Source organism: Notamacropus eugenii, chromosome 1 (assembly GCF_028372415.1).
Source record: "Notamacropus eugenii isolate mMacEug1 chromosome 1, mMacEug1.pri_v2, whole genome shotgun sequence".
Classification (NCBI taxonomy): domain Eukaryota; kingdom Metazoa; phylum Chordata; class Mammalia; order Diprotodontia; family Macropodidae; genus Notamacropus; species Notamacropus eugenii.
The window spans coordinates 472462036-472484455 of record NC_092872.1 but is presented as its reverse complement, the minus strand read 5'-3'; the positions used below and the strand labels follow the sequence as shown (position 1 = coordinate 472484455).

Sequence of the window (22420 nt, the reverse complement as noted above, 5' to 3'; positions counted from 1 at the left end):
GATCTCGTCAGTTATAGTGATCCAATTGTCATTTCTAGGCTGATGATTCTCAGATCCAACTCTTCAGTTATCCGGTCCTTGCCTCTCTTGACCTACAATGTCACATATTCATTTGCCTATTGGCTATCTCTAATAGGATGTAGCATAGACATCTTAAACTCAGTATGTACAACACTGAACTTATTAGTTTTCCCCAAGACCTCCGCTATCTCTAATTTTCCTGGTAGGTAAAAGGCACTGTCATTCTCCCAGTCACCTAAACTCAAAACCTCAGTGCCATCTTCATCTTCTCCTCATTTACTTTCCCCATATCTAATCAGCTGCTAAGTTCATTTGTTTCTACCTTCACAATATCTGTCTTCTCATCTCATCTGTTTTCTCATCTCATCTTTGACACTGCTGCCATCCTGGTATGGATCTTCATCACCTCATCTCTGGACTATTACTATGACCTTCTTTTTGCTCTGCATTTCTCAAATGTCTCCTTACTTCATTCTGTTTTCCACTCAGTTGTCATATAGATCTTTTTGAAACATAGATACATAGAAGCATCGCTCTCTTACTCAATAAATTCAAGTGGCTCCCTACCATTTCCAGGATTAAATATAAAATCATTTGTTTGGCATTCTAAGCATTCTATAAGCTTCACCCATCCCACTTTCCTGTTTTCTTACATCTTACTTCCCTTCACCCCCTGCCTCCAATACTCTGAAATTCAGTAACCTTGGCCTCCTTTCTGTTTGCTGTTATGAGACTCTCGATTTTACAACTCCAGTAACTTTCAGTGTTTGTCATCCATGTCTGGAAATCTTTCCCTCTCTGCCTCTTCCTACTAGCTTCCTTCAACTCCCAAGTAAAATCTAATCATCTACAAAAAGCCTTTTCAGATTGTCTTAATGTTGATACCTTCCATTTGTTGATTATCTCCACATATTTATTCCATCTATCTATCTATCTATCTATCTATCTATCTATCTATCTATCTATCTATCTATCTATCTATCTATCTATCTATGTATCTATCTATCTATGTATCTATGTATCTATGTATCTATGTATCTATGTATCTATGTATCTATCTATCTATCTATCTATCTATCTATCTATCTATGTATCTATCTATCTATCCATGTATCATCTATCTTTTTTTTGGGTACATAGCTGCTTTCATGTTATGTCTCCCACTAAACTATGAATTGTTTGATAGCAAGGATTTTTTTTTTTGCCTGTCTTTATACTTCTAACACTTAGCACAGGTTTGACACATTGTAGGCACTTAGCAAATGCTTATTGACACATTGACTTGTTGATTGAATGACTTTACATAGACATATGCGCGTATGTATTTATTTGTATATATTTGAATATACACACATACACATACATATGTATGTGTACTTATCTGTATATCCATATATAGATATATGCTATAGTGGATAACATTTTGGGTGTGATGAGACAATATGGGTTCGAATCCTTCATCTAAGTAGCTAAGTGACCATGGGTAAATCATCAGTTTATCTGAATGAGATAGATAGATTAAACTGCTTTTCTATTATCAGAGCAAGAACTCAAACCTAGCGCTGCTATCTCAAAAGATAGCTGCTAGCCCAAAGATGTTCTTACCAAATTTTACTACCTCACTATTCCTTGTTCTTGCCCTCTACTTGATGGAAATACAGAAAAGAATTTTAGAAGAGTATACTTAAAATAATAACTTTTCAAAAATGGAGTTTACTACCCCAGGACCTCCACCGAATCTCTTCCAGTAGTGGCTGGATGACTTTTTTTTTTTCCAGCTAATGTAATGAGGATTCCATTTAGTGACCTGGATTGGACTATATATATATAGTTGTTGTCCTTCAACTTCGAAGAGGACCAAAATGACATCACCAGGATAAAATGAAACCTCAGTGTGTCCAACTGTGGCTGATCAGACCAAAATGAGCTCAGAATGCTCTACCACAGGTTGGACACAGATAGTCTGTATGAATTTTGGGGGTGGATATCCCACATTTTTGCATCCTGAGTTTACTTTGTGCTGTCTCGATTCTGCTTTACTCAAAGAACGCAGCATCCTCTCTGATGTGGGCATGCCATGCTGAGCAGTCCTGTGCCAGTGTCACCCATGTTTCACAGTCAAATCCAAAGTTTTTGAGAGAGACTTTGATAGTATCCTTATATCACTTTTTCTGGCCACCATGTGATTGCCTGCCCCATGCAAGTTCTCCTTAAAATAGTCTCTTTTATTTTGGCATGTGTACATTTTGCATTAGAACAACATGGCCAACCCATCAGAGTGGCACTCTCTGAAGCATAGTTTGAATACTTGGCAGTTCAGCTTGACCAAGGACTTCAGTGTCTGGTAACATTCTGCCAGGTGATCCTCAGAATCTTCCTTCAAATGGAAGTGATTCAGTTTCCTGGCATGGTGTTGGCAGACTGTCCATGTTTCACAAGCATATAACAATGACGTCAGCACAATGGCTCTGTAGACCTTCAACTCTTCTCTCTCAAATGTTTCTTTGGAGCCTCCCAAACACTGAGCTAGCTCTGGCAATGTGTGCATCAACCTCATTGTCAAAGTGTACATCCCTGGAAAGTACGCTACCAAGGTAAGTGAACTAACCCACAGCATTCAAAACTTCTCCATTTGTTCTAATTGATGGTTCCACATATGGATGGTGTGGTGGTGGCTGATGGAGCACCTATGTTTTCTTAGTGTTAATTATTAGGCCAAAATTAGCACAGGCGTCAGGGAATTGATCCATACTTTGTTACATCTCAACTTCAGAGGCTGCATTGAGTGCACAATCATCTACAAACAGAAAATCATGCATCAACACTCCCTCCACTTTGGTTGTGGGTTGTAGCCTTTTCAAATTGAAGAACTTACCATCGGTACAGTAGTTGATCCTGATGCCATGCTTATCCTCATTGAAAGCATTTGTCAACATGGCTGAAAACACCATGTTAAAAAGCATGGGAGCAAGCTCACAGCCCTGTTTCACTCCATTCGTGACTGGAAAGATGCAAGAACATTATCCATTATCCAGAAATTGAAATACAATATTGATGGACTTCTCCAAGCAACCAAATTTTGACATAATTTTCCATAAGTTCTCATGACAAAGGCCTTAGTCAGATGTACCAATGTTGTGTACAGACCTCTGTTTTGCTCCTGGCATTTCTCCTGGAGTTGTTGGGCAGCAAACATCATATCGACTATTCCTCGGCCCTTTCTGAAGCTTCACTGGTTCTCAGGTATATGATCATCTTCCGGGTGAAGGATCAGCCTATTAAAGAAGACACTAGCAAGAATTTTGACAGCAATTATTAAGAGAGAGATCCCCCATAATTCTCGCAGGACAATCTATTCCCAAAGACTTCCTCTGGCAGACTCTATATATACATATATATGCATATGTATGTATGTAAACATATATATACATATACATATATATGTGTGTGTTTGTATATTTACATATATATGTATACACACACATATATGTATATTTTATATATATATATATGCTAGCATCTCTTCCAAATCATAAATGAAAGGAAGGGAAAAGGATATGTGAGAATAAAGCTAAAACTACAATCTTGAAATATTTTTATTTACACAAATAGACTATGATTCACTGATTTTATTTTTTCTTGTTTTTCTTGAGTTGTTCTGGTGAGGATTGATTCTTAGTGACCTTATTTGGGGTTTTCTTGGCAAAATCTGGAACTCCAGGCCCTGTGTTCTCTCTACTGCACTTAATTGTTTTAGATGCTACAAAAGGTGATTGAATGACATTCCATTTTCTTTAAAAAATCAGTTCATTTAGATATCCATCGATTGGTTCAGTCAAACTAAAATCATTTATTAAAGGCTTTTTATGAACCAAGGATTGTATTAAGTTCTAGGAATACAAATGCAAAAACATAAGAGAAGTTGCCTTCAAGAAGTTTACAATCTAGCCTGGATAGCTAATATGTATATTTACAGGTGTTTACAAAATTAGATATAAGATAATTTGGGAGGAAGGTGCTAGTAACTAGGGAGAACAGGAAAGCCTTCATGAAGAAAGACACAACTGATTTTACCCATAAAGAAAACTAGGGATTTTATGAGACAGAGGTTAGGAATAAAGGTATTGTGGGCATGAAAGGGGACAAATTCCAAAACATGGAGACTGAATGATCTGTATGATGAATAGTAAGAATGACAGTATCTTGTTGCATTGTGTCACATGGTGTCTAAGACATAATGATTGATAGAATGATTCACTCACCATTACCTCAAGGATGAAATATAAATACTCTTACTTGGCATGTAAGTTTGACATTTAATTCCAAATGCATTTGGGATTGACGACAGACTCAAAAAAAGGACTACAGTGCTGTGACTCTGGTCTTAGCAATCCAGAGGTGATTTCATATATGAGAAAGACCACAAATGGAGAGGAAGTATAGGGATAGTAATGATTTTGGGAAAGAGGGATACTTCTTTCTTAAATATTGCCCTAGGACAAAAATCCATTTGTCCCATGCATCAAGGCCCTTATTGATGGACAATGAGTTTAGTAAAGCCATCATTGGCATTAATATTGATGACTATAAGAGTTACTTACATACCTGAAACAATCTGGAAAGAGCTGATATCAACTTGCCATGATATGGCAGGGGTGATGTCTTGGAGAAGGCTCCTCAGTAGGATGTGAATAGGAGTCAGTAGAACTAACACACTCAGCTTCAACAAGTAGTGATCTGGACCTCATCTTTTGTCCCTGACCTCCCCTGTCCTTGGACTCATTTCCAATCAAATTAAAGGGGCACTCATTATAACTGCTCATTTAGCTTGAGTTTCTTTTTGTCTCAAACAATAACTTTCTAATACAATAACATTTTGAAAAATATCTTTTAAATAATATATAAAATATAAGTAAAACTACAAAAGAGTGCAACGGCTTTAGAAAGTGAAACTTCCTCACGATGATTTTAGAAATAAGTTATAAAGTTTACTTCTGCATCCAAGTTATCTCCTGAACAAAAAATATTAGAGAAGATAGCACCTCTTACATTGTCTGTGTGATTTCCAAATAATGTTACTTATGAGAGAGGTGGAGGTTATGAAAAGTAACATTTGAGAATTACTGTGCTTAATGTACATGTATTGACCGAATAGGCTATGATTTCTTTGAGAAGTAGGGTTGAGATTCCCAGTGTTTTCATCCTTCTCCAAGCAGCTGTGCCTATGTTATTTACATAAAATAGAGGAGCATTGTAGAAAATGGTCAAAAACAGTTTCTTTACCAGAATTTCACTCAGATTCTTTTTTTCAGTTTGAGGAAGGCAAACACTAAAAATAATTATTTTAGAGAAGGGAATGTGACAAGAAATTAACATCAAAATTGACTTGTCATTATATCAGATGAAAATTGAACTGTGGGAATGAGTGAAGGTAGAAGAGGAGTGTTAAAACAACAACAACAAATTTGATCTGAGACTAGGCAGCTGCCTCACTTCTGTGAACAACCTAGTTAAGAACTTCATGGCCATGGTCTAAAACTGATGACTAAAGAGAAGTGAAGCCCTTTCCTGAAATGGAGAGACTTATTGACTTTCACAGATACAGTGGATGGTCAAGGTAGCTGAAAGAGCTCATTGACAGAGCTGTGGCCCCTGCAAAGAAGAGATTACTCAAGCCAACATCTGCAGTAGATAATAAACTGTCAGTTGACCCTAAAGTTATTTGCATAAATGAAGAACATTAGCAATGGGGAAGATTTTCTCCCATGGAGAAAAGGCTCAACAGAGATGTGGGACAATATTACCGGATGCATCAGTGGAAGTGCAGCATTAGAGACATAAGTTCTCCATACCCTGGACACATGTTTTCTCTCTTCATGATATCTATGAACATTTATTCTTTCCGTGGGTAAGATGTACATCTATGTGAGAATGACTTCCAGGTTTATGGAAGACATGTTCTGTTTTTTTCATTATTATTATATTATTAAAAGCCTTTGCTTGTAACTAATTATATCTTGTAACTAATGAGTGAAATGTGTGTGTGTGTGTGTGTGTATGTGTGTGTATGTATATATGTATATAGGGATTCATGAACTATGGTTTGGTGACTTTTATGACCCACAAAATAAATGTAACTTGGGGATAGCTATCTAAGGCCTTATGATTGAAAGAACCCCCTAAGTCCCAATGGTTCAAAAATTAATAGAATATCGGATAACTCTGATTCCTTTGAAAGTAACAAGCATTGATGACATGCCATTTGAAACACTGAATGAGGGCAATGAATCTATTCTTCCTCTAGACAATGTTTGTCTATATGATATACCTTAAATTTTTTTCCCCTTCTTTTTAAGTTCCCTTCAAATAAGGACCTCTTAGACTATTGGTGTACACTTATGATTTTCCTTTATTCAATTTGCTTGACAGAAAGAGCTTATTGACTATTTAATCTTTTTATATACCAGGTCCCCCGGATTCCTGGGTAGGTCTCTGGCTCAGCAAATAACGATATGCATTGTTAACTCCCCAATTAGGAGGTGTTAACAATGTTATCTAAGTGCTCACACCCATTTATTTCTGTATAATAAAGGTTACTGTTCTCTTATCTCTCACTGTGTTTCCGTGCAGGGACATATTGACCCTTTTATCTTCATGTGGTTTACAACCCATTTTGCATACCAGAAGCAAATATTCTGTCATGATTTTGTGCCCATTATTTGCCCTACTTTCTTTAAAATTCTTTGTAATCTGACTGTCGCTTTCACCTTTAAACTGAAATCTCTCTCTCCAAGGTTAATAATTGGCCTTTTCTCAGGCCTACTTGAAGTCTGTACCTTTGAAACTGGTAATCCCCTGCTCAAAATCCCACTGATTTCTTTTGGTTTTTCCCACTGCCATCCCTTTATTACAATTACAAATACCAAAATATCCTTGAGAAGTAATCAAATAAATTACAGAAACAAGTACTATCACAGACAAATCTATCAGCCATGTTAGCTAGGACATAACATTGATCCATAAAAAATCAAGAACAATGATTTAATAGATGTCACTGTATCAAATACTCATAGCTTTCAAACTGCCAAATCTAAACATTCAAAATGGAGAAGAGAAATAAATATAGAATAAATCAAAATCATGTTGGAACACAATGAAGTACATATCATCCCCGTCACCCTCTTTGCTACTGGGAGGGTGTCCTAAAGATGTTTTCAGTGGGCCTATAGATGATGAGCTTATATCCCAACACTTTTATAGTACATAAAGTAGTCCTAATTATCCACCTTTGGGATAATCCTCATAATATTCAATATAGTTGAATGATAGTAGGATAGCAATTTTTCTTAGCACTGTTTATATCTGAATTTCATTGGGAAAAAAGATGAGAATGAGATAATAAATAATACATTGCATTTAAATCATCCTTCAGAATTTACAGAGTGTGCTGTACACATTATCTTAGCTCATCTAACTGTTTGAACCTTACTTCTTAGTTTCCTTTGCTAGATCATCATTCTGTCCACTAAGGATGGACTTTCCCCAAGAATCTGTCCTAGGCCCTTTATTCCTGTTTCTACCTTCAATTCTCATCTCTATTAAGAAGACTTGTATCTCTTTTTCTCTGTCTCTCTCTATCTCTATCTCTCTGTGTCTCTATGTCTCTCTGTGTTTCTGTTTCTCTGTCTTTGTCTGTCTGTCTCTCTCTCTGTCTCCTCTCTCATTTTAATATTGCTCTCAAACCACAGTCCAACAATATAATTGTCTATTGTACATCTTTACTTAGATGTTGCAAAAGCACCTATAATTTGGGACCTATAGCCCCAAATAGAGCAGATTACTCCCAGAAAATCTCTACCTCTACCAAAAATCCCCATTTTTTTGTCAAGGACCCTACCCTTTAGTCCCTCATGTACAAAACCTAGGAAACATTCTTGACTGCTTGCTAACCTTATTACTCCATATTTCAAGTCTACTAGGTTTCCAAGTTTTGTCTAATCTATATTTGTGGTATTTCTCATGTCTATCCCCCTTCACTGTACATACAACCCTTTTTCAGGCTCAGGTCCTCATTACCCTGACCTAGGCTACAGAAAGTTCCTCCTAATTGATCTCCTCCATATAGCTGCCAAATTGATAGGCCTGAAATGCAAATCTGAGAGTGAGTGATTCACTCAAAATTCTTTAGTGACTCCCTATTACAACTAGGATAAAATATAAAACTTTCATCCTGTTATTAAAAATCCTAAATAATCTGGATCCCAAATACCTTTCTGTTCTTATTTGATATCCTTTCTCTTCATTCATTCTGATTAAGGACTTGTTGTCCATTCCTCATACACAATATTCTGTCTTGGTCTCTTTGCCTTTTTATAGATTCTTGGCTGTACCTTGAATAGGCACCTTTCTCATACCTGCTTCACAGAATCCCTACTTAGGCAGAACATAACTCAGATTCTGCTGCTTAAATAAGGCCTTTGTTCAACTCATCCATTAGCACATCTCTCCCTCCAATAACTTTATAGATAAGTTGCATTTATTTACTTATATGTGTGTATGTCGTATTTCGATAGAAAGGCAAGGTCCTGAGGACAATGTATTTCTATTTTTATTTTGTTTTCATATACTCAGTGTTCAGAATAATACCTTACACACTGTTGATGCTTAAGTTTGCAAGAGTGAAATAAACTCCCCCTGGGGAAGACATGAGTCTCTTCAAACTCCATTTAACCCCTCCTAAAATGATTTGGGTCCAATGTCATCCCATTTTGAGGTATCAAGGACAGCACAGAAATTGGATTCTGGACATTTATGGTGACCACCAAAATACTCCCATTAACAAACTTTCCTCAGATCTTTAAAAAAGGAAACTAGGGAGGTTACTGTGAATCAAATAATTTCAGGGTGTGTAGGAAAGTTCCAGGAGAAAGACATGAATAATTTAGTTTTATAATTTGTAGTACTTGAACTTTTGAGCCCAATCTATAACACCCTTTACAGCTACCATTGGGCTGTCTGTGGACTTTGCTTCTTCCCCTCAGAACATTCCGTAATAACCTAAGCTCTCATGTGACACAGGAGATAGGTCATCTGTGAAGAAATAAAATCCATGCTTCAGGGAATCTGTTTGGGAAAACAGACTAAAGGCAGTCATGATAATCTTCAACAGAACTGATCATGGCCTCTTGTCTATTATATAATTCCACTTCAGTTTAGTTTAACAAAAATATGCTGCCCAGGAACAGTTTAGCCAGGCTTTAGTATCAATGAAGGTTTCAGCTGGCTACACAGCTAGGTGTTCATGCTTCTTGGCTCCATGTCATAGCATGGTCCAATCATCCCAACTTGGAATGCCTAATGCAGCATTTCTAAAGTTCAGAGAAATACTATTACTCATTCTATAGGACTGTGAACAGTGTTTTGGTACCAGATAAATCTAATATTAATATTATTTGTTACTATTGTTTTATCTGCTAAGCATTTTAATGTGCATTTTCTCCTGTGAAACACGAAACAATTCAGTGTGGTTCTATTATTACCCTAAGGTTATAGGTGAGAAATCTGAGGCCCAAAGAATAGAACTTACTTTCCCAAGATGGACCTGCTACTACTGGTAGAGCCAAGTAGAGATGCCTAGGGCTCCTGACACCCAGCACAGTGATTCTACTTGTCTCTGTTGCCTCTCCATTGAAATCAAGTTATCCTCTTTCATTGTGACACAGGGCAACAGCAGCCTTCATTGACAGTAGTGGACACTGAATATGGGAAAGTCCAAGGAAAACGAATGAGACTTCAAGAATTTGACATACCTGTCCATGTTTTTCTGGGTGTCCCTTTTGCCAGACCTCCTCTTGGACACTTGAGATTTGCCCCACCACAGCCTCTGGAACCCTGGGAGTATGTGAAGAATACCGCTACGTACCCACCTTTGTAAGTTATCAGTTCTCAGATTCTTCTTGGAAAGGGGTAGAGGGTAAAGATGGAGAAGAACATGAAGGAGCATGTTCTTGTTCTCAGATTAGTTTCTAGTTAAACTCTGAAAATCCTTCATTTTGTTGTCACCACCCTGGAAAATAATTCTGTTTCTTTTTTTTTTCAACCCCCTAGCTTAAACCCTATTAGAGGTTGGGGGGTTTGTTGGAGAACCTCTCAGATTTTCAAAATGGGCTGCTTCTGAATTATGAAGTGAATCAGCTGTTCTGAGTACTTCGGGCAACATTAATAAATAATTGTCCTACTAGTAGCCAAAAAAAAAAAAATTGACCTAATAGTTGCCAAACCTGGATAGATGTTGTTTGTATCAGTTTCTTTGCTTGCTTGTATTCAAATAAATCCCTAGGCACACATTACCTAGCAAGAGGGCAAGAGCCCTCTGCCTTCATTGCTCAGTCATGCCAGGACCATCCCTAGTCCATAAACCAGGCTCTCTAGTGCCTTTAAAGCTTCTGGTGCATATAAAGCAAGTGGTATGGAAGAAAGAACCATGGAATTATAATTAGAATTCTAGATCTGGTTCTGCTACTTCAGCATTGTGTAATCCTGAGTCTGAGACAACTTCTCTGCTTCCTTATTTCTGTAGTGGGGATGGCATAACTACTCTACTTACCTTACAATCTTGGTGTGTAAATGAGATGAAGCACTGGTTTGTTGTTGCACAGCTAATAGCTATAACCAGATGTTTGGAACACCAGAAGCATGCATTTTGGTAGAATGGGGAGGGCACAGAGAGTGAGGGCCAAGCATTTTTTCTTTGGGGTCTGGAGGAGCAGCTCTAGGGACTCAGTTCTGCATATGAATGACCCTGCAGGTACTCCAATGTTTCACAGAGCAGAATGAATTTTATAGACTCTCTGCCTTAATATAAATCTCCCTTTTCCTGCTCCTTTCTTCCCAAGACCAGTGAGAATTTATTCACTGTGAGACAGAACCTAAAGAGATTCTAAATATAATTTTTGACAGGTGAGAGAACTTGAGGCCTAGGGTGGGTAAGTCCAAAGTCAAACAAAAAGTTAATAGGTCATTTAGGTACTGAAAAAAAAAATGAAAGAAACTGATCAAATATCCACTAGTGGTGAGGTGATGACCTGGGTCGAGGAGACAGAGGACCTGAATTGTAATTTTGTTTCTAATATTGATTTCCTCTGTGATCATTTATAGGATATTTTTCCTCTCTGAGTTTCCTTATTTTTAAAATGCAAGTCTTTGACTAAGTGACTTCTAAGGGCCCTACCAGGTTAAAATTGCTGGATGATCCTATGACTTTCCTAGAGGCTGCTGAAAAGAAATGATTTTCACGTGTTTTATTGGCCAGGTGCCCCCAGGATATAGGTGTGTCACAGCACCTCTCTAGGCTTTTCTCCATTCGAAATGAAAGCTTTTCAATGACATCTTCTGAAGACTGCTTGTACCTAAATATTTATACCCCATCTGACCTGGAAATGAAGACCAAATTACCGGTAAGAAAATTAGGGCTGCAACTGGTTATGACTTCGCAGTTGGTAAGTGAGTCATGATTCCTTCTGTCTACAGCACAGGACAGCAGGGAAAGAGCCCTTGGTCTAAAGGGGCTAGTAATTGGTTGATATCCTCTGTCCCCAGTGGTCAGACTCTATGACTTCAGAGTCTTTTAGTTTTGCCTACTGCACCTAACTTAGTACTTGGTACACAGTATGCTGATAAATAAGAACATTTCTTCCTCTATCTCCTTCCTTTCAGGATTCCTTTGAGTTCAGTTTTGTTCTTCAGGACCAAGCAGCTGTGGATAACCCAGCAGATATTTGAAGACAGTGACCATGTTCTTCCTGTTTGCTTTAGCTAAATTAATCATCTCATACCTTTAACTAATCCTTAAGTGGAGAATATTGAGTCTTCTAATCATCCAGGTTTCTCTCATTTAATCTACCTATGTTATCACCAAATTGTAGGGACCTTAGAAGTTATCTAAGTTAACCCATATCTACATAGGAATCTTTTCTATAATGTCAAATTACATTATAGAAATTTATCATTATAGATATAATGACAAATAGTCATCCATCTTCTTCTTGAAGACCTGCAGTGAGTCAGAACCCAGTAAAAATCAAGGGCAATTTAAGAGGGACAGCTCTATTTTTTAGGAAACTTTTTCTTCCATAGATCTGGAATATATACAAGTCTGATCCCTCTTCCTCATGACTTTTCTAATATACAAATTCAGCTGTCATGCCCCACCCTACCCTTTTCAGATCCTCAGTTACTTCAACTGATTTAAATGTGGGAAATTTAATTACTTACCAGTTTCTCTCACCACTAACTTTGCCTTCTCCAAATCAACAAGGTGGATTGAGAGAGTATTTTGATCTGTGGTGTTTTCTTTTCCTTTTTCATGTTTTAAATCAGTGATGTTAAACTCAAGTAAAAATGGGTTACAGCTGCAAATTGATTTAGCAAACCACAAATTAATACTATGTTGTATCATAGCATTAGTTATTTTGTTAAACATATCCCACTTCTATTTTAATCTGGCTCAGGCCATACTCAGGAATTTTGGGAGCCATGTGCAGCCCTCCAGTATTGAATTTAACATCTCTGCTAAATGATTCTAAGTGGTGATATAAAGGAGAAGAATTGGCATAGACATGCAATTAGTCTGCTCTCAAGACTTCCACAACCATCCTGCAGCCTCACTGTGTCCCAGCTTTTCGTGTTGAAGCCTCCTTCTTTCCTTGGAATTCATGCATCAGAAATACCCTTTATCCCTGAATTCTCAGTCTGTGATTGGATGGCTCCTCCCAGAGCCTCATTTAAGGACACCACATTCCTTTCCATGCTGCACTCAGGACTTTCTCTCCCTTTTCCCACCATAAAGTGGTAGTTTTCTTCTCCCTATCCCATCCACTTTTCATCTTCCTTTTACATGTTAAGAGGGAACAGATTTATTTGTCTCTAAGGCCAATGTGATCCATTCTGATTCCTGAGAAATCCCTAATACCTTTCAGTACTGGGCTCACACTCTGGTGACAGTAAAATCCAGATCTGGAAGGGAACTTAAGAGGACTTTTAGTCTAATCCACTAATTTTACAGATGAGGAAACTGAGGCCAAGAGTCACAGTCGCCCAAGGTCACACAGATAGTAAGTGGCCAAGCTGACATTTAAACCCAGCTTTTCTCATTTCAAAGATAGCATTTGTTTGTTTACACTGCTGCATATTCTGCCTCTCTAATAGTCAAAAACTGAATGAATGTCCCAAGGACAATAAGAAGGCCATAGTCATATGCAACTTCCCTGACAGTAACATAGTTCCCTGCCCGTACTCTTCACTTATCTCTTTTCTGTTCCTTCCTAGCTGCTGGTTAATGGATAATGAAAGTGTGTCTAAACTAACCTTTGCTTTCAGTGAATGTGCCTTCTAAGTGGTTCTTTGTAAGAGGTTTTCCTAGAAAAAATGAACCTTTTCTCCACTGAAGTGTATTTTGAACAAATCAATGAGGAAAATGTTTTACATATTGCTCTTTCCTTCAGTACTGGTCCTCACATCAGGAGCCAGAGTTTTTATTGTAAATAAAATCTTGGCTTGTGAAAGCATTGCTGAAGAATGTTCTGGAAGACTGGAGAAATGGTACATCCCCCAAGTGGACACACAGGAGCTTTCAGGATGGCCACAGAAATGACCTGGAGCCTGATGGGACTGATTCTTATAAACTTCATCTTCTGGTTATGGCTTCTACAAACATACATGTATTCAATATTAAGTGATGATGGTGTTCAATGAGCTGTGTATGTATGAACACATTCATAGATACTCATACTAAGCATACTCACACATGTGACCATCTATCAGGGATATTGTAGAAGGGATTCCTGCTCAGGTACAAGATTTGCATTAAATTTCTTCTTGGATCCTTCTTGACTCTGATAGTCCAAAAATCTAGCATTTTCATACACATTCCCCATTAGAATGTAAGGTCTTTGCAGGCAGGGTATGCTTTATTTCTCTTTGTATTTGTATTCCAAGGCAACTAGGTCACACAGTGAATAGAGTGCTGGGCTTGGAGTCAGGAAGACCTGAGTTCAAATCTGGCCTCAAGGACCTATTGGGTGTGTGACTCTGGACAAGTAACACAACTCTATTTGCTTTGATTTCCTTATCTATAAAATGAACTGGAGATGGAAATGGAGAACCACTCCAGTATCTTTGCAGAGAAAACCTCAAACTGGTTCCTGAAGTGTCAGTTATGACTGAAATGACTGAACAACCACAACAAAATCTGTACTCCTAGTGATTTGCAAATGCTTGGCATGTAGTGGTACCTAATAAATGCTAATTGATTGACTGACTGAATTGCCAATTAGGACCAGTTCTGGAGCCTGCACCAGTGGAGAATATGCTGTATACTATCATGATGAACACAGGTATTTGTGGTGGATAAAGACTGAGGATAGAACTTGATGACTACTTTTAATTTACCTGAATCATCCTTCCTTCCCCTCTTCCTCATTCTGGGTCTTTCTCTCTCAAAGGAATCATAGGGTCGACATAACAGAGGTGAAAGGGACCATAAATATCATTTAAACTTCATTCTTCAATTTAAAAATAGATGGAACTTTGGAAAGGAAGTAATTTACTTCAAGTCAGAGGAGAAGTTAGTGGTAGAGCTAAGATCCATAACCCAGGACTCCTAATTCCTCATTTGGTTCCCTTTCCACTATACCAGATCAACAATTCAAGTGAATAAGCATGTTCACTCTGTACCAAACATTGTACTAAGTAAAAGTAGAAAGAAAGGTAGTCACTGCCTCAAGAAACTTACATCCCAAGGGAGGATGACAATACACAAAAGGAGCTGAAAGGGGTGAGGGATGCCAATGAGGAGCATGGTATAAAGAGTACTCTGAAGATGAGTCAGTAGTTCAGCAGAGAAGAAGGAAGGCATGGTTAGTGTGGGCCTTCTCCCTAAAGTAGAGATCCTAAGAGAAACAAGCCAATCAGTGGGAGAGGCCTCAGGGAGGGTACTTCCAATGTGAAAAGTAGTCTTAGGGCAGAGTGAGCTTCCAGAATGCAGAGTTTTATATGACTTAGTAGAGTAAATCCCAAGAAGATATTAATAATGCAGCTTGGAAAGGAAGGAAGACCTCATCACTTTCCTAAAAATCACTGACCATATGGCCTGGGTAATTTAGAAAAACTCTTTCTAAGGCTTCTTTCAACTTTGGATTCCTTTGACCAAAACACTTTTTTCCTCTTACTCCTCAGGTGATGGTATGGATCCATGGAGGGGGTTTGATGATGGGTGAGGCTTCAACGTATGATGGACTGGCCCTCTCAGCCCTTGAAAATGTGGTAGTAGTATCCATTCAGTACCGCCTGGGAATCCTTGGGTTCTTTAGGTGAGATCTGGAGTCTGATAATTCAGCCAACACACAATTTGAATCTTCTCTTATTACTAGAGCCATTGGTATACCCCATGTCTGAAATTCTGATTCTTAAACACCTGTTCTTAAGAGTCTCTCAAAGCATGTAGTGATCTTTCCCTAGCAGAGAATCTTTCTATGTCCTGCTTTGCTTTTCTAGAATCAGGTATGTGTGGGTCAATCAGGATATTTCTGTAATATAGTCTCCTTGAGGTCAGAGATTGTGGTAAATCTAGTAGCTAATGCACTATGAGTATTTAAGTTAACTTTTATCAATATCAATGCCATCCTACTGTTGGACATATGTAGCCATAAGCATGGATTTAAGACCTTTTATGAATTCACTCATTCTTTCTGTAAATATTGAGTACCTTGTATGTACAAACTATGCAATTCAACTAAACGAACATTTAGTAAAGTGACTAATACATCCATGATTCACTATGGCATGAGTAGACAAAGATAGACATGTCAATCATCTTGCTTTCAAGAAGTTTACAATTTAATTGGAATGGGGGAACTCTAATAAACACATACTTATGATATATGAGTAGCTGGAGGGTGAAGTGGGTAGAGTACCTGGCTTAGAATCAGGAGTACCTAAAGTCAAACCCAGTCTCAGATAGTTGCTAGCAGGCAACTGTCACTTAATCCTGTTTGCTTCAGTTTCCTCATCTGTAAAATGAGCTAGAGAAAGAAATGGCAAATCATTCCAGTATCTTTGCCAAGAAAACCAGAAGTGGAATTGTGAGGGCATGACTGAACAACAAAAACAACAGATATGATGCAAAGGAGAAAAAGGTAAATACAAATGGGAGGTGTAGGTAAATATCCTATGAGAAATCTGAGCAGGGAAAGATCCTTCTGAATCTAAGAGGGAAGAATATTCAGGGAAGATTTATGAAAGAATTAACATCTGCTTTGAGCCTGAAAGGAAGAGAGACACTCAACTAGATAGTTAAGGAATGGGGTAAAATCCTTTCCTGGCATGGGAGATGACTAAAAAATTCAAAGAGACAGGGGAAAACAGAATGAGAAAGTAGGACATTGAGTTTAACAGTGAGTATATAAATGAGAATAATTTGAGAATAGCCTGGTCAGGTAGGCTGGACAGTTTGTCTTGAGCCTTGAATGTCGATATTTAATGAAGAGAATATTTTGCTTCCTTCAAATCTCATATTACATCCTACACAAGACATTTCATGATCTCCTGAGCAGCTCATGCCTTCTTATCCCTCCAAAACAAAATTTTATTTGATTTGTATATATTTTGTAATTCTATGTGTACATGTGGTTTTGACAAAAACAAGTTAATCTCTTTGGGAATATGAACTATTGATTTCTGGTATCAAATATATAATGGACAGACACTTATTCTTAGATGATGCATGTCTGTTGGGTACTGCATTGTTTTTGCTGGGTATCATGTTTCCACTTTTTACTGGACTTGTGTTGTCTGTTCCTGGAATCACCACCATGTTTGTGGCTGCTGAATGGTATATATTTTTCATTCACGTACTGGGTTTTACTTCTTCAGGGTCATCCATTGGGCTCTCCTCTCCTGTCTGTGAATATGAAGTTCCCTTCCTCATAAGAAGAATTCTTCTCTAGATAAGGGCATATTCAATTTTTTAAAATATTTCCAGTAATATAAAATATTTTTTAACATTCTTTAAAAAAATTTTGATTTCCAAATTCTCTCCCTCCCTCCTATTCCTCCCGTTCCTTGAGAAGATAAGCAATTTGATATGGGTTACACATGTGCAGTGCAGTCATGCAAAACATATTTCCATATAAGCCATGTTGCAAAAGAAGCCACAGACCAAAATACTCCCTCCTCCCCACAAAAGAAAAAAAAATAGAGTTAAAAAGCATGCTTCTACATTCAGACTCTATTAATTCTTTGTCTGGAGGTGGATAGAATTTTTCATTACATATCTTTTGGAATTGCCTCAGATCAGGGTATTGCTGAGGATAACTCAGCCATTTACAACTGATCATGCAGTATTGCTGTAACTGTGTACAATGTTCTCCTACTTGTGCTCACTTCACTTTGTATCAGTTCATATAAGTCTTTCTGGGTTTTTCTGACACTCACCTGTTTGTCATTCCTAATACCATAATAACATTCCATCACAATTGTATGCCTCAGGGAATGTTCAACCATTCCCCAATTGATGGACTTCCTCTCAGTTTCCAAATCTTTTCCACCACAAAGCGAGCTCCTGTAAATACTTAGGTACATGTGGATCCTTTCCTTTTCTTTGATCTCTTTGGAATATAGATCTAATAGTGTTGCTGGATCAAAGGGTATGGATGATTGATTTTATAGCCCTTTGAGCATAGTTCTAAATTGCTCTCAGATCAGCTCACAACCCTGCCACCAGTAAGTTATGTCCCAATTTTCCAAATTCACTGCAACAACTGTCATTTCTTTTTTTCCTGTCATATTAGTCAATCTGATAGGTATGAGGTGGTACTTCAGAGTTGGTTTAATTTGTATTTCTAAATAATGATTTAGAGCATTTTTATAAGACTACAGATAACTTTGATTTCTTCTTCTGAAAATTGGCAGTCTATATCCTTTGACTGTCAATTTTGGAATGACTCATATTTTATTGATTTGAGTCAAATCTCTATATTTTTGAGAAACGAGGCTTTTATCAGAGAAACTTGCTATAACCCCTTTTCCCACCCCCCATAGTTTCCTACTTTCCTTCTAAACTTTGCTGCATTGTATTTGTTCGTACAAACTCTTTTTTTTTTTTAAATTTAGTATAATTAAAATTGTTCATTTTATTTCCTGTTTTAAAGTTCTCTGTGTCTTGTTTTGTTTCTAATTACTCCTTTATACATGGATCTGATAGATATTCCGTGTTCCCCTAATTTGCTTATGGTATCTCCTTTCATGTCTTAATCATATATCCCTTTTGACATTTTCTTTGTATATGGTAGAAAATGTTAGTTCATATTTAATTTTTACCAAACTGCTGTCCAATTTTCCTATAAATTTTTATCAAATAGTGAGTTCTTTTCTGCAAACACTTGCATCTTTGTGTTTATCAAACACTATATTACTATGGTCATTTACTACTGTGTATTGTGTACCCTATCTAATCTACTGTTTCATTTTTCTATTTCTTAGGCAGTACCACATTGCTTTCAAGGTTATCACTTTGTAAAATAATTTTATATCTGGTGGTAGTAGGCCACCTTCCTTCATATTTCTTTTTCATTGAATCCCTTGATATTCTTTACTTTTTTTACTCCAGATGAATTTTAATATTTTTTCTAGTTCCATAAAATAATTTTTGTTAGTTTTATTAGTATGCCACTGAATAAATAATTTCGTTTGGGTAGGATTTTCCTTTTGATTACAGTGACTTGGCCTGCCCATGAACAATTAATGTTTCTTCAAGTGTTTAAATCTGACTTCAATTGAGTGAAAAGAATTTGTGTTTATATAATTCCCAAGTTAATCTTGGCAAGTAGATTCATAAATGTTTGACTACAATTATTTTAAATTCACTTTTTCTTCCTCTCTCCTTGTGCTGGGCTTTTTATTTATTTTCTCATTATTTCTCTCTTCTCCCCATGACAGGGCAGTGTGCATCTCAACCACCCCTTTCTCCAATCTGCCCTCCCTTCTTTCATCCCCTGCCCTCTCCCACCCACCTCCCCTCTGTTTTCCTGTAGGACAAGAGAGATTTCTATACCCAGTGCCTATATATCTTATTTCCCAGTTGCATGCAGAAACAATTTTTAACATTCATTTTAAGGCTTTAAGTTCCACATTCTCTCCCTTTCTCCCTCCCCACCCACCTTCATTGAGAAAGCAAGCAATTTAATGTAGGTCATACATACATATTCATGCAAAATACTTCCAGAACAGTCATGTTGAGTAACACTAACCACATTTCCCTCTTTCCTGTCCTGCCCTCCATTTATTCCATTCTTTCCTTTGACCTCTGCCCCCACAATAGTGTTTGTTTCCAATTTGCCCTTCCCCCCAATCTGCTGTCACTTCTATTATCTTCCCTCTCTTATTCCCTTCCCCCCTGCCTTCCTGCAGGGTAAAATAGATTTCCATACCCAATTAAATGTGTGCTGTTCCCCCTTTAAGCCAAATCCAATGAAAGTAAGGCTCACTAATTCCCCCCCCACACACACACACACACTCCTCTTTTCCTCTATTGTAAAAGTTCTTTCTTGCCAGAGAAAATACAAACAGAGAAATCAAGATCAACAGACACTTATAATATACTTTCAGGGCCTTAACTTCTCAGGGACAGTTAGGAGCTGGGCTAATCTACTCCAGCCCAGGCTCTGGCCATCCCCACTTCCTGAGGTTCCAAGGAACCATAGCCACCACAACTGGGAATCAACAGACAATTATTCTCCCCTACGTCATACTTTCCTTTTTGTTTATAGATCCTGCCAACTATGCCATAATGTAAAAGCAAGCACCTTGATATACACAGGAGGACCTTCTATACAGGTTCTTAGGTCTGCTTTTCTAAAAGCAAAGGCACCTTTTGAGGCATCAACAATCGCTTTAATCAAGCACATATATCATTCACTTAGCTCAGGGGAAAAGTCAGCACTTTGAACTCCAAAGAAAATACAAACAGAGAAATCAAGATCAACAGACAGGCTTTCCAGCTGCCTAACCATAAGTTATACCTACATCACAGAACAATAGACAAATCCTACTATTTGACTATTACTTACATATGTCGTTATCAGAGAGAGAAGCACCAACATCTGGATTTTCAAAGCCAGGGGACTTCTTAGTGACTTCCCAGAGTCTCAGCTGGCACAGAAACCTTCTTCCAAAAACTAAGCCCCAAAGTACAACCTCATCTTAGAGTATTTATACATTTTTTTAGAGCCAGAGGACAACACAACCCTTGAGAACCAGTGTATTAGAAATTAACCAAAGGTGTAGGTCTCCCCTAATCAAACTTTGCTTAATGGGTAGGCCCATTAATAGGTGGGGAAGATCTTTAGCTGCCTGATTAGCATTACATGCCACCACTGGCTCTGCCTTGCCAATGTTCTTCTCATCCTAGGACCATAACCCAGGATTGTGACCCAGATCAACTGCTCAATTCCCCCACTCACTCTCTGTAGGCCTGAGAGTTCCAGAAGCAGCTACCTCTGCAGCAGTGACTGCCTGTGAACTGGGTCTAGAGCTGAGGCTGGGACTGGATCTGGATAATGTTCCTCTCTCACCTAAGTGAGAGAGCTTTCCCACTGACCTTTGAAGTTGTCTTTGACATTTGTGGGTTGAGAGGTCTGAAAACTACAAAAAACTACTAGTGATTCAGCACCTTGACACCTGCTCCAGTTCTGTATGTGCCAATATGGCCCTCACTAGGCTGTGCTCAGTTCCAAGCCCAGTGCAATAGACCCTTCTTATAAGCCTTCCAGATTGTCTCGGACTGGAAATCTGTTTCACTCTGTCATTTTGTGACTTCTGCTGTGATAGAATTTGTTTAGAGTCATTTTTGCAGGTATTTTGAGGTGTTTGGGGGGAGAGCTCAGGCAGATCCCTGCTTCTACTCTACCATCTTAACTCTGCCCTCAAATTGTCCCTGTTGGGCTTTATTGATAATTATTTCAACTCATTTTCAAAATGGATTCTCTAAGTATACCATCATATTATACACAGTGTTGTAGTTTTTGTTTCTTCAGTGCTTATTCTAATTTTTACAATTTATTTTTCATCCCTAATTTTTCTGATATGATATTAATAATGTTGTCTATGATGGACATCATTGGTTCACCCCGATTTTATTGGGAAGGCTTCAAGTTTTCCCCATTGCAGATGACATTTTCTGATGGATTTAGATAACATTTATATTATGAAAAAAAGCCTCATTTATTTCTATTTTTGAGTGCTTTTTTATTTTAATAAAAATAAATATTGTATTTTGTTGAAATTTTTTCCTGCATCTACTAATATAATTATATGATTTTTTGCCCTTTCATTATAGATATGATGAATTATGCTGATAATTTTTCTAAAATTGAATGAGCCCTGTATTCCTAATATAAATTCACTCCCACCCCTCCATCATAGTATTTGGTCTTTGTGACATATTATTTTAATCTCTTTTCTAGTATATATGTATATGTATATTTATGTATGTATATATATAAGTATATATACACAAACATATGCATATATACATATATTTATTGCAAAAGTATTCATTAGAGAAATTGGTCTAGAGTTTCCTTTCTCTTTTTACTCTTCCTGGTTTAGGTTATCAGCACCATATTGTGTCACAAAAAGAATTTCGTTGGACTCTACCTATTTTTCCAAGTAGATTGTATAGTCATGGAATTAATTATTCTTTAAATGTTTGCTAGAATTCAACTGTGAATACATCTGGTTCTGTTTATTTTTCCCCTTTAGGGAGTCCATTTATCACTTGCTTAATTTCTTTTTCTAAGATTTTTTTAAAGACACTTGTTTAAGCATTTCCTCTTCTGTTAATCTGTTGAATTCATATTCTTATAAATTTTCATCTATTTTGTTTAGATTATCAGATTTATTGGCATTAATTGGGCAAAATAGCTTCTAATAATTACTTCAATTTCATCTTCATTCATGGTGAATTCATTCTTCTCATATTTTGATACTAGCACTCACATTCTTTAAGTGCATAGTTACTGAGTCAATGAGCACCTGTACTTAGGCAGCCAATCAAAACTGGAAGAATCTGCCCAGGCTAAGATTAATTCTCTGATTATGGGTCAGAGAGTCAATAACCTCCCTCCTTTATTTTTCCTGGAGCAGATTTGCAACTGATCATTCTAGACAATATGATGAAAAGTTAAAAAATTATCTGTAATACATTTCCATTACATCCTTGAATGGGACACTGTGTTCTACCAACCCATTTCATGGACTTGGTGGATGAAAGCTCCAAGAGCTGAAGAGCCTACTTGACGGAAGAAAAGCTACACATGGAAAATGAGGGCAAAACAAAAGGTTA

At 37.4% G+C, this 22420-nt stretch overlaps 1 protein-coding gene across 2 annotated transcripts in view; it reads left to right on the top strand.

Moving 5' to 3' along the window:
• The window catches only part of LOC140519350 (liver carboxylesterase 1-like), a 77237-nt gene that overhangs the window by 7044 nt on the left and 47773 nt on the right, over window positions 1-22420 (top strand). For both annotated transcript variants that reach the window (XM_072632257.1, XM_072632256.1), the window contains exons 2-4: window positions 9744-9951; window positions 11333-11477; window positions 15256-15389. In XM_072632257.1, the coding sequence (XP_072488358.1) occupies window positions 9744-9951; window positions 11333-11477; window positions 15256-15389 (487 nt within the window). The remainder of the gene's footprint in view (window positions 1-9743; window positions 9952-11332; window positions 11478-15255; window positions 15390-22420) is intronic.